General features: G+C 43.0%; 1 protein-coding gene across 5 annotated transcripts in view; it reads left to right on the top strand.

Moving 5' to 3' along the window:
• The first annotated feature begins 1809 nt into the window (after nucleotides 1-1809).
• dock3 (dedicator of cytokinesis 3) overlaps nucleotides 1810-12002 on the top strand; it is a 189485-nt gene continuing 179292 nt past the window's right edge. For all 5 annotated transcript variants that reach the window (XM_072451775.1, XM_072451774.1, XM_072451777.1 and 2 more), the window contains exon 1: nucleotides 1810-1934. In XM_072451775.1, the coding sequence (XP_072307876.1) occupies nucleotides 1898-1934 (37 nt within the window). In that variant the 5' untranslated portion in view covers nucleotides 1810-1897. The remainder of the gene's footprint in view (nucleotides 1935-12002) is intronic.

Here is a 12002-nt window from a genome sequence, read left to right as displayed (position 1 = left end):
GATATTGAAAGAGCTCCGTTTCCTCAAAAGATGCTTTCCTTCCATTCAAACAGACCTCTTTGTACATTGAAACAATTATAATAATTGATTTGGTATTTTTGACATGGAGTTTGAGATGGGATTGGTCACACCAATCAACAACTTGAGCTGTGCTGGTGATGGTTGTGAGCAGTCGAGGCTGGTCCTGCAGTCTTCAGTGTAGTTGAATAATAAGGGAGTTCACAGCCTTGTGGTGCTCCTGTAGTGGTCAGACAGACAACTTGTTAAGGGCCTTTATCAGCTTGGCAAAAGAGAGTGCGCCTTAAGGCGCACTCTCTTTGGCCAAGCTGATAAAAAGTCCCAAGATCCATAGAACAAGGTTAAGGCATACAGTACTTTCTTAAGCTCCCGTGAGCATTTGACCTCTGCATTTGACCCATCCTTGCCCCTGAGGCAACCTGAAGCAGTAGGCCCAACCGCGCAGCAACCAGGAACTGTTCTCTAGATCTTGTGCTTGTCTTGATCAGGACCATAGGATTTTTAACGATGAGGCATGTTTTGGGTTGATGGGCGAAACCTGCAAACTCGACAGGCCCAAGAGTCAAACCCACAAACTTCTTGTGGTGAAACAGTGCGAGCCTCTCGGCCACTGAAGACTTTTTACAGGCTCGACAAAGCCTGACAAGCTCCACACAGTCTAAATGTATGGAGGCGGACACAGGTATCAGGTGTTTTATTGGTGAAAGACAGGGACTGAAAAATACATGCTTTAAACTCTGGAACACAAAGATAAACCTTAGAAAAAAGATTTGCAGTGTAAAAATAGGCTAATTCGTTAGCAAATGCATTCAAAAATAGAAACAATAAACAAATAAACTTGCATTAAGTCATGCACGATCGGGACGTGTGCGAGTGAGGCTTTTATATCACTTAATTGTCCGGGTGAAGCGGGTGAAACCGGGTGGAGCCTCTTCGTTCCTCCACCTCGACCACCCACCACTTTATGCATTTTTAAGAAGTTTGCTCGCGACTCCATCTAGTGTCCACCCTCTGTATGATATAACCTATATTCCTCGTCCACACTCCACAAGCGCGTGTCTGCCGCTGTGGATGTCCCCCCAGTGATAAGGCACCAAGGGGGGCTCCACCACCACCACCACCACCACCACGCTGCTGACTGTCACACACACAAACACCGACTCCCTCCCTCTCGGCCGCGCATCCCTCTCCATCTGTGGCTTCTCCTCTTCTTTTTTTTTCCATTCGCTGATCCACGTTAATCCGCCGTGTCCTGGCCCCACCACCACCGCCGCCGCCGCCGCGCACGACTCTTCCACGCCGGAGCAGAGCAGGAGGAGAGAAGGGGGGAGAGCGCAGTCAACGCTCCTCACTCCCTCCAAGTTTGACAGCTCCGGTAACGGTCAACCGGGAGGAGAGCAGGAGCCAGAAAAGACGCATTTTCTCCCCGCCCCCGCCCCCCACGTGTCCAAACGCGCTCGCGGTTCAACGCGTCATGGAGCGGTCATGAGCGGTCAGGGGACACCGCGGTTTGTTTTAACGGACAGCGTGCGCATTTGGCTCGTATCTTTTGGCTGAATTATTTTTTTTTCCCTTCTCGGAGGATGTTTTTGGGGGTTTTATTGGGGGGGCTGCGTTGGGCAAAGGTGCAGTGATTTGACCGAAGCTGTCCCGGAGATGCAACACTTTCCCCGCCGGGATTTGACCACGACGCACGCCATTTGATCAGACGATTTGATATCAACTTTTCGCTTTGTTGTTGTTGTTGTTGTTTTTGTTTGTTGTGGGGGTTTTTTGGGAGGGGGGGACTGTTTGCGGCTCCGTGGATGCAGCGAGGCGTCCGGGGGGCAGCAGTGGGTGGTCTACTTTCCAGCGTTTTGGATTTGGGAAACCGGACACGATGTGGACGCCGACGGAGGACGAGAAGATCGGAGTGGGTGAGTAATCCGATTTCATTCATTTTTTGGGGGCTTCTTTCTGTTGTTTTGGGGTTTTTTTGGTTCAAGAGTTGGAGCACTGCGCACTGGACAGCTGCAGCACGCTCAGTTCCGTGCACAATGAGCAGTTTGTTGCAGTCAGTTGGTGTAACAGATGGATTCATTTAGTTATTTTCATAGTTTTGACGACATAAGATTGGTTGTCATTTCTATACCATGCATTTAAAATAGCCTTTGTTTTTTTAAATCTTGGACTCGAGCTGACTGCGCTGAAGCTTTGCCAATGTCCAAAAGCATCTTGTTTGGAGTAACCACAGATGGGAAGTTCGATCCCTACAGCCACAGCTTTGCGTCACTGGGCAATGCACTTCACCAGCCTGTCCTGATGAGTGTGATGCAGTTGGAGATGCATTCCAGTTAAGATGAGCTTAAACTTTGGTAAATTGTGTGCCAAATTGTAACATTAGGCTTCTTAAAACCTATGTGAATGGGTCTTCTTCGAAATAGCTTGTCAAAGGTACATTATGCACATTATATTGAGGGTGGACTGTTTAAACAAGGGGTTTCTAAACTCTTTTTTTTTTAAATAGAGGGCCACATTAATTTGACCTCAAGACATAGTTGTGTTGAATATGTTTGACGGTTCCATCAAACCTTTATTGAAGCCCAGACCCTTGTGAGGGCTGGCTCAGAGCAAAATGTTTCTTATTGACGTTATGGCGGTGGAGGATGTTTAAACTTGCAGTGAAATGTACCACTTGTGGTCATTTGGGCCAATTTATGGGGATGCCGGAGGGCCGATTTAAAGTGGGTTTGGAGGCCGTAGCTGGGACACCCCTGGTTTAAACTGTCGGAGACCTTATCTCTGCTCTGAAAGTTCAGATATTTAAAAAAAAGCATATTAAAAAAAAGAAAGAAAAAAAATCAGCGAATTGAAATCAGTTCAAATTGTTTTTTGATGCCAAATGCCAAAGGCCGCAGCTGCTGTCACCAAGACGTGGAAGCTGTCTCACAAAAGAGGCTCAAAATAGTAGCTTTGATGATCAGAATGAGTTGATGGAGATGAGTGGACTTTAAAAACACAGAGGACCACTAGACCACGTCAAGGAGTAAGAGTGAGTGTCCTGAAGTGTTCGCTGTGCTAATTAAACAACACACAGCTCCACGCTATGCCCTTTTGTGCGAATGATACGCTCTCGTTTGGTCCTGTTGATCATAGTCTGGACGTGGACTTGGTTTGGTCTCGGTGTAGTCGAGATCTCGGTCTGGTTTAGTACTGGGTTTCGGCCCAATTTGGATGTGTTTCCTGTGCGCAAATGTAAACGTTCCCTTTGACTTGCAGACAAACTATTTTGATTCACAAATACGGCTGCAGCTGGCGATTCATTTTCTTTCGTCGACTGGCTATTCCACAATTTTTTTGGACAATTTCTATTGTACATATATTGCGCTTTTTTGTATACATCCTCAACAAATATAGGTGACTGAAGTCTTTTAGATTATTTACACATGAAGGGTATTGTTGCTAAAAATCTAACTATTATTACTGATTTATTTTGTCAGCTCTAACAAGGCAAATTACCTGGCCACAAAAAAATACAGCATGAAAACAAATATGGATGACTAAGAGCAATCAAATACTAATAAACCCTTAAATTATACTTTAACAACAATGTGTGAATATGGCTCACTGTAAATTGATCCTTAAAGGGGACGGATTTGTTTAAATAATGGGACTTTGTTTACCCAAACTGGTCACTTCCCCAGAACAGTGTGAAGCGACAGGAAATCAATGTGGAATCGTGGCTCTGGTTTGATGATCATGTTTTTCCCCCTAAAGCTTCTTCTGGATGGCTACACGCTGCGAACTCTTGATTTTTCCCTTTTCCCCGACCGTCGGCGATCTGTGAATGTTACAAATGAATTGCAAAAAAGCTCTCAGGGTTGAACAATATAGACTTGTAGATGTACAGTTGTGAAGTGTCTAGCAGTGACATCGTCCTGTTGTGTGGGATGATGCCGTTTCATCTGCGGAATATTGACTCACAGCAAGAAACTGAATCAAACCTTTTTTTGGAATGTGAAAGTGATGAAAACTTCCAAAAAATCCAGCAGATTTTTCTTATATTTTCCTTATAAAGTCTACTTTTGTCTTGTTTTAGTGGCTTTGAGCATCTGGAAAAGAGACAAAGACTAATGCATTATAATTATGTAAATGTTTTTTTTTTTTTTTTTTTATGTAACTGATTTAGTCTGAAAGTAGATTCAAATATTGCAATAATGTTGTCATTTGTAGTCATTAAATATCACTTTTCTTCCTCCTATCTGTGCACTTTTAGTCGTTTGGTCAACTAATCGGTTGGTGGCATCTCAGTCGACCAATGTTCAGGATCAGAAATGTTTTATAGCCATTTTCAGTGAAGGTTTGGGAGTGACTGAACATTTTAATCTGCCTTTTCACTTATGAAGATTCTGCTTACTCATGCGTCTCTCTTTAAATTATTATTATACAAGATCCTAAACATTTCAGTGTTTTTTCCAGTACCAAACCACGCCCCCTTTTAGCCGTTTAGTCGATGCACAAGGCATGTCTTTAGTTGATCAAGAACTTAATATCCTGCAGCCTTATTGTATTTACCATGTGACTAACGCAGTTTTATACTATTTATGTTCGGGTTGGGTTCATTTACCCATTGATTTTTTTTCATAGTCTCATTGCAGCTGTAAATGATACACGAGATGTTAAACATTGACCTAAATGTCAGATAATGTCAAATTATCTCAAATTAATCTCAAATTAACATGTCTTGGGGCAGTTGGAACAAGGGCCACACTGCAATTCTTTCCTTTGACCAAGACGCATCAATCTGTACTCATTTGATCAAAGAAAGAGCATTGATGCCTCACATGAGTCATAAATATTGATATTATATTGTGCATAAAACTTATGAAGCACTTTGTGGGACACTTTACATAGACAATAACAATATTTTGGATTGGCCTTTGTATGGTCAGGATAAAGGCTACAGATAAGTTTAAGTCCATATAGCAAAGCAAACCAGGCAAAGCAATAACATCTCCATGGAGACCAGCAAGTGGCGGACCCTCAACCAGAAAAGCTACATAGTGCACCTTTAAAGGAGACATATGTGACTGACCGTGGCTAAACCAGTTACAAGTCTACCCGGAGACATTGAGTTATTCACAGATTCTGAGCTTTCCAATGATGTCTCACTCATGTAGATCTGATAATATTTGAGTAAGTTGTGGTCATTTGAATGTATACAAATCTCAAACCCATTCACTGAGAAAACGGGGCTCAAAGTTTCTCACCGGAGTGAGCCCAGAGTCACAGGGGGGCTCATTTGCATCTCATCGAGATAAGCCCTCCCCCCTGTCACACTGACACCACCTTCCCCTACAGCTGTCACTGAAGACTCAAGAGGAGTGTTGTTATTGATGGTAACTGGACTAGAATCAGAATTAGAAGTTACTATATTAAAATGGAAATACTTTGATTACAAAAGGCCCTGAATAGAATCAAAGAATCAGAATAGGATTCATTGCATTTGTCGATAAACATAATTCACAGGTGATTCAGTACACCAACAATGGTGCACTGAATGATTCAACACAAACAACATAAGATAAGATAAGATAGCCTTTAATGTTACAACGCAGGGGGAAAGGACAGATAACTTATAGGAAGTTTAAAAAACACTTAATAGAAGAACTCTTATAAAACAGATGCCAGGGCCAGGTATACGAACTGCAACGGGTCCATGGCTTTGAATATATGAGATATGATATGTACACCACCAGAGTCTAATTACATCAGAGATCACATCCTCATCCTCTTCTTCGTCTGTGCACTCTTCTGTGCTGTGACTCTCGGCTCTTGGCATCAAAGCTGTAAACAAATAACAGGACATTTAAATGGCTAACTATTTCACATAAAACACTCATTAACTATTTTTTTTAACACAATGTGAGAGTTTCAATATAAATACCTGAAGTGCTGATAACTCTTGATCTTTGGAAGCCGTCTGAAGAAGGGACTCAGATGCTTCTGCCAGTCCAAGTTCTTGACAAACACTTTGCCATCCGCCGTTCCAACAAGCTGTGGGATATTGAGGTGAGACTCAGGAGAGCTGTTTTCCCACTACCTGATGACAAGGGCGACAATGTAAAAAAATGAGAACAGAAGAAACATATCTTAAGCTCTGCTTAAGATATGCACTGAAGAGCAGCACTGAAGTTTTGCCAGGCTAATGTTTACACATTACAGTAGTCAAATAATATAAACTAACCTCAGCGATGTCTTCCAAAATGTCAACCCTGGTCTTCATGTATGCTCGCTTGATAAGTCCAAAGCCGCAATCAGGGGAGAATTTGGTGTGGCCAGCAATGAGGAAGTGGATGTCCATTGTGTAGTGAAGCTTGGCCCCGGCTGCAGAGGGTTGGACGGAAAATGTATCTGTAGTAGACAGAGAGAGAGAGAAAGGAGATTAGATTAATACATATGACATTTGATTAAGACGTATAGGTCTATATAATTGCTATTCTGCATTTGCACTATTATTAGTACCTGCTGTGCAAAGTCAAAGCTGTAATGCATCCTGATGTCTTTGCTTGCTGGCGGTGAGGGTCCAAAGACCGCACATTAGATTCTGTTGTAGAGATCTGTGCGTGGCCTGCAGCTTCTGATGTGTTGGCGAAGCTGTTTCCACAGTGATCTGAAGCTTGATGTACAAACTGCAGGCTCACCTTAAAAACAGATGTTGCTTATGGTTAATTATACTCTAATCATTAAAACATGAAAATCACCAAAATAATGTTTTACACTTACCACGCTCCTTAGCAGACTTCACGTAGAGACAGGTCATGTCAGTCAGGGTGTCTTTGCCAATTCTGAAAAGGGGAAAAAAAGGATTAGGGTTAACAGTAATATGGGAATATGGGAATAACTCGCTTCACAGATAACAGTTCACATTGTGACGTTAACAGTGTATTTAAGATGCAAAACGCAGAGATATTGGGACATCTAGCTCACTTGAGATAACACGGCTCATAAAAGCAAAACACTTGCAGAACAGCACACCAAAACATAAACATACACTCGAGTTTAAAACCGGCGCACATTAAAGTGATTAAAAGCGGGTGTTTTAGTCGCAAAGCTTACCTGGTTCAGCCGTCCTGTTGTCTGTCCCAACACCGTGCACAGAGAGACACACAGGAAGCTGATAATGGCCAGGCAAGCGCGTGATTGGTTCGAGTGACGCAGTGCGTGCGTGACGTGCAACGTACGTAAGCCACGTGACCAGAAGTGGTATCGGGAGTTGTAGTTTTTTTTCTCTTCCCACGCCGAAAGATAACCCGATAACATAACAAAGTTTAGCTTACAACTTAGCTCCGAATAGCTGCGTTTAGCTCCGGGCTGTGGGGCTAACAGCCGGTTTAGCACCATAAAACACACACGAAGCACAACCCACACAACCCACGGGCCAACCCACGCCGAAAAATAACCCGATAACATAGCAAAGTTTAGCTTACAACTTAGCTCCGAATAGCTGCGTTTAGCTCCGGGCTGTGGGGCTAACAGCCGGTTTAGCACCATAAAATAGACACAAAGCACGACCCACACAAACCACGGGCCAACCCACGCCGAAAAATAACCCGATAACATGGTGATAACAGCAAGTAGTCACATTAAGCCCGTATTGCAGAGTGCACTGAAGCAACATGTTAGCTTAGCATTAGCTCCACCGGAGCAGACAAGTAAGATTCTAAAGTGATCACGAGACCGCCTTAAAACACAGCGTTAAAGCAATAATTTAGTAGTAAAGTAAAAGTGTACCTGAGTAAACAGTTCCGTTGCAATGTAGTCCAGGAAATGTAAGCTCTGAAGACTGTGCTCTGCAGACGGTCTGGAGTAATGAGAGTAAAACACGGAGCACGCAGCTGGCCATGCGGATCACAGCTGATTGGTGGAAAATGTAAACAATACGTTGGCTAGAAAAAGGTGACGCCCCCCAGGAGAGCAGGAAAAAGACCCGAAAACTCCACATTTTTAACAGCTTAATGTATACGTTTAAGACAACCAATAGTGTTATCTGAAGCACACAGGGGCTTATTCATAACTTCAACTAGCACATTCTGCAAAAAAATGAAAATCACAAATTTGGGGAAAAAAAAAGTAAAATGCTGTTTTTCTCAGTTTCACCGAGGCCGACATGGTCCGACAATTGCGGCGGTGGGGCACATATTCTTCTTTTTCCCAGGTTCTTAGTATTAGAAGTATAACATAAGTGGATCATCATTTTACTTTTTGTTCATTGTAAACCGCAATATTGATCTAAAACAACTTGACTTCCTGTGCAAAACTGAAGAAGTGATAAGCCCCGCCTCTTCTTAGTGACGTTTCACCGTAACAAGCAGCAGATTGTCTTGACTGATGTTTTTATTTTTGAAAAGTGGCTACGAGACATTTTAGACCTCTACATGTGTCACGCAGTCATCATTTTTCTAAGAATCCCGACTAAGTACAGGGATGTGGGCGGGGATAGGGGGTAGGTGAAAACAGGGATTTTCTGAGCACTCGAGCCTCAACTACAGGACAATACAGGATGCATAGATCAATCAAAATACAACTTTGAGTGCACTAATATTGAGGAAACACTGTTGTAACAAGATTTAACGCTCATTAAAGTTGATTTTGCTTAAAAAGTCCCCTTTAATATTAGTATTATGTTTGATTTATTCTGTTTAAAAATGTGCAGAAGTGACACATTCAATCATTTTATCATTGTCATTATATTTGGTCTATAAAAACATGTGATTTTTTGGCATTTTGTTGTTGTTGTTGTTGTTTGTCACTCAAGCCCCTCCCACCAGGGTTACATATCTTGTTGCTTCTTGTTTTTATGTAAGTCCACTTTGCCTCTTGTGTTGCGCTTTCTTTCGCTTCTAATCCCGCGCATACCAGACCGGGACGAGTGGTCTCATGGCGGCGGGCCCATGCAGAGGCGATGTGCGGCTCGGAACATGCATTGAGCTGGATGAATGTGTCTTTGTGGCGGGTGAATGCGCGCTCACCTCCCCCAGGGCTCCTCGGCGTTCTCACAGCGAACAGAGGAAGGAGCAAACCCAGGGACAAGCTTCAAGTGCAGGCCGCCCGGAGAGAGAGCAGCGGACGCATGCACACCGAGTTAAAGTGCCAATTATTATGGGGTTATTCAACAGTTTTGAAGGATGCAAAAAAATTCTGAGCTTTTAAAGAAGAACTGAAGGTTTTTGGTGTGTTTTAATAGCAGTTCATTTTCAACTGTTTTCAACTGCGGTACAAATGTAATGCTCGTTTACTTAATGCATTCCAACCATCCTAAATATTAATTGTGACGTTTTTTTGACTATTTTCAGAGGCCAGATTACTGTCACGGTAACGTTAACAAACATTAGCATGCTAACTGTGCGCTTCTGTTACAACAAAATGCTTTATAATTAGATGCAAACAAAGCGCAGCGGTCTCATTTTGACCCTATACAAGCTGCTTTTACAATATATCTCCACAGAAGGAAAACATATTTTACTTTATTACAAGAACAAATCTGATACAGTTCCTTTAATTTGCAGCAAAACTAACTATAGGATACGGATTGCTGCACAGGTTCAAATCCGAAATATAGTTTATTTAAAAGATTATAAATTCTTTATGAATGGAAAACTGCTCTGTCCATTTTGGCCAAAAATATATGTAAAAATATCCCAGGCAATCATCAAAGGCAATATTTGGCTTTAGAAAAGAAAAATTAAATACACATTTCAGCCCAGCCCTTCCTCACGGTGCAAACCAGGATAATATGCAGCTTTATGTATGTAATGGTCAGGAACTGTCTAGAGCCGAGTGTATGATGCAGCCCCTAATGGCCAAACCCATTCACAAGACCTCTGACGCGTTGAACCTGGATGACTTGGAACAGTAGGCAATGCTGTTAAAACACACACAGTTAAGGAGCCAAAAAGTCGTTCCAGTGTTCAATACCACTTTAACCTTGTTGTCAAAAACCTGGAAGTTAAGTCTTGGCCAGGGACTTGCTGTTGGTTCACACTTGGGGTTGCCAGATCCCTCGCCAACTGGGTTCTCGATACAAACACAAACACGCACAATCGGACGGATCTCAGCCTGCTCAGGTGACACCCAGAGATGGAGTGCCGATGTGTAGCTCTGCACGCTCCAACACGTGCTTTTGTCTTACGCTCCTTCATTCGGTGAAGTCCCAGGTTTAGTCGTCATCGCACTTTGAAAACGTCATTCGCTCCGTCACCGATCCGCGACGCACTATCGTTCGAGATGATCCCATTGCGTCTTAACTAGTTTCAAATAGTTTCGACGTGACTTTTTTGTTTAAGCTGCTTCTTGTGCGCTGATTCCACCCATGTTTTGATGAAGTCCCACAACAACAAAAAAGGGGAGAATTGGTCCTTAAATAGATAAAAAAAAATACCCAATTAGAGAGCCGGACTTTTTTCTGTGCGGTCACGTCACAACAAAGCATGAGGGATTCCACGTGTTTTCCCCACAGACTGTTGCAGGTATATTTAGTGCTGTGGGCCTGGAGCTGTGGATAGACGAGCTCTTTGGAGTGGTCCCCAGCTTTCTCTTGTCTTTCCTCTCGTTTCCTACCTTCCTCCTCTCTTTGCTCCTCTCATCACTTTGCCCTTTCTCTTCTCTAGCCTCATATCTCCCCTTACTACTTCTCCTTCTTCACCCTTCCTTCCTTTCGTTCGTTAATTTGTTCCTCTCTCGCCATCCTCTTGTCTTTTCTTCCTCCTTGCCTCCGCTTTCTCTCTCCTCTCCTACTTTCCTCCTCTCTTTTGTACACATTGTTCCTCTCATCTCTTTGCCCTTTCTCTTCTCTAGCCTCATATCTCCCTTTACTTCTTCTCCTTCTTCACCCTTCTCATTCCTCTCTCTCCATCCTCTTGTCTTTTCTGCCTCCTCTCTCCCCTCTCTCCCCTCCCCCCAATTTTCTCCCGTCCTCCTCACTCTTCTTCATATCTTCCTCCCTGGTCTCCTCCTTTTAGCTTTCCCTTTCCTCTCACCTCTTCTGTATATCTTCCTTTCCTCACTCTCTTTGGTTGTCTCTTTCTTAATATCTTTTTCATTTATTTTCATTTATTTTGCTCTCTCCTCATTTCTCCCCTCTTTCTTTTCCTCTTCTTCTTCTTAATTAATTTCTTCTCTCCTTGTTTCTTACCTTTCCTCCTTTCGTTTTTCTATTCTCGTTTCTCCTCTCTCTCTTTTAATTTCTCCTCTCCTCGTTTCTCCTCTCTTCTCTTTCCTGTCTTCTCTTCTTGTTTCTCTACTCTCTTCCCTTTCCTCTCTTCTTTTAGTTTCTTCTCATCTTTCTTTCTCTTCTCCTCGTTTCTGCCCTCTCTTCCCTTTCCTCTCTTCTTTTAGTTTCTTCTCATCTTTCTTTCTCTTCTCCTCGTTTCTGCCCTCTCTTCCCTCTCTTCCCTTTCCTCTCTTCTTTTAGTTTCTTCTCATCTTTCTTTCTCTTCTCCTCGTTTCTGCCCTCTCTTCCCTCTCTTCCCTTTCCTCTCTTCTTTTAGTTTCTTCTCATCTGTCTTTCTCTTCTCCTCGTTTTTGCCCTCTCTTCCCTTTCCTCCTTCTTTTTCTGTCTCCTCAGTCCTCTTTTTATTACCCTTTCCTCTCTTCTCTTAGAGCTTCTCCTCTTCTCATCTCGCTTTCTCTTTTAATTTCTCCCCACTCGTCTCTTTCCTGTCCTCTCTTCTCGTTTCTTCTGTCCTCGTTTCTCCTCTCCCATCTCTTTTCTGTCCTTCCTTCCTTCCCTCCTTTCCTCGTCTCCACAATTTCATCCCTCTCTTCCTCTCCTCTGCCAGACTAGCCTTTAATCACCGCTCGGGGGCTCGCGCTAACAAGCACTCTGCACACACTTGGCTCTTTGCTAATTTAGCTGTTTCTAGTGAACGTAAGACACATTGTCGCAATAATCTTCCTCAGATAAAAGCCACTCGTCATGCTCCACAGATGTCTAAATTAAATGA

Source organism: Eucyclogobius newberryi, unplaced genomic scaffold (genome assembly GCF_026437365.1).
Source record: "Eucyclogobius newberryi isolate DKJ021-1_F unplaced genomic scaffold, fEucNew1.0.hap1 SCAF_19, whole genome shotgun sequence".
In the NCBI taxonomy this organism is placed as follows: Eukaryota; Metazoa; Chordata; class Actinopteri; order Gobiiformes; family Gobiidae; genus Eucyclogobius; species Eucyclogobius newberryi.
The sequence above is the reverse complement of the archived record's forward strand: the minus strand, read 5'-3'. Positions and strand labels throughout refer to the sequence as shown.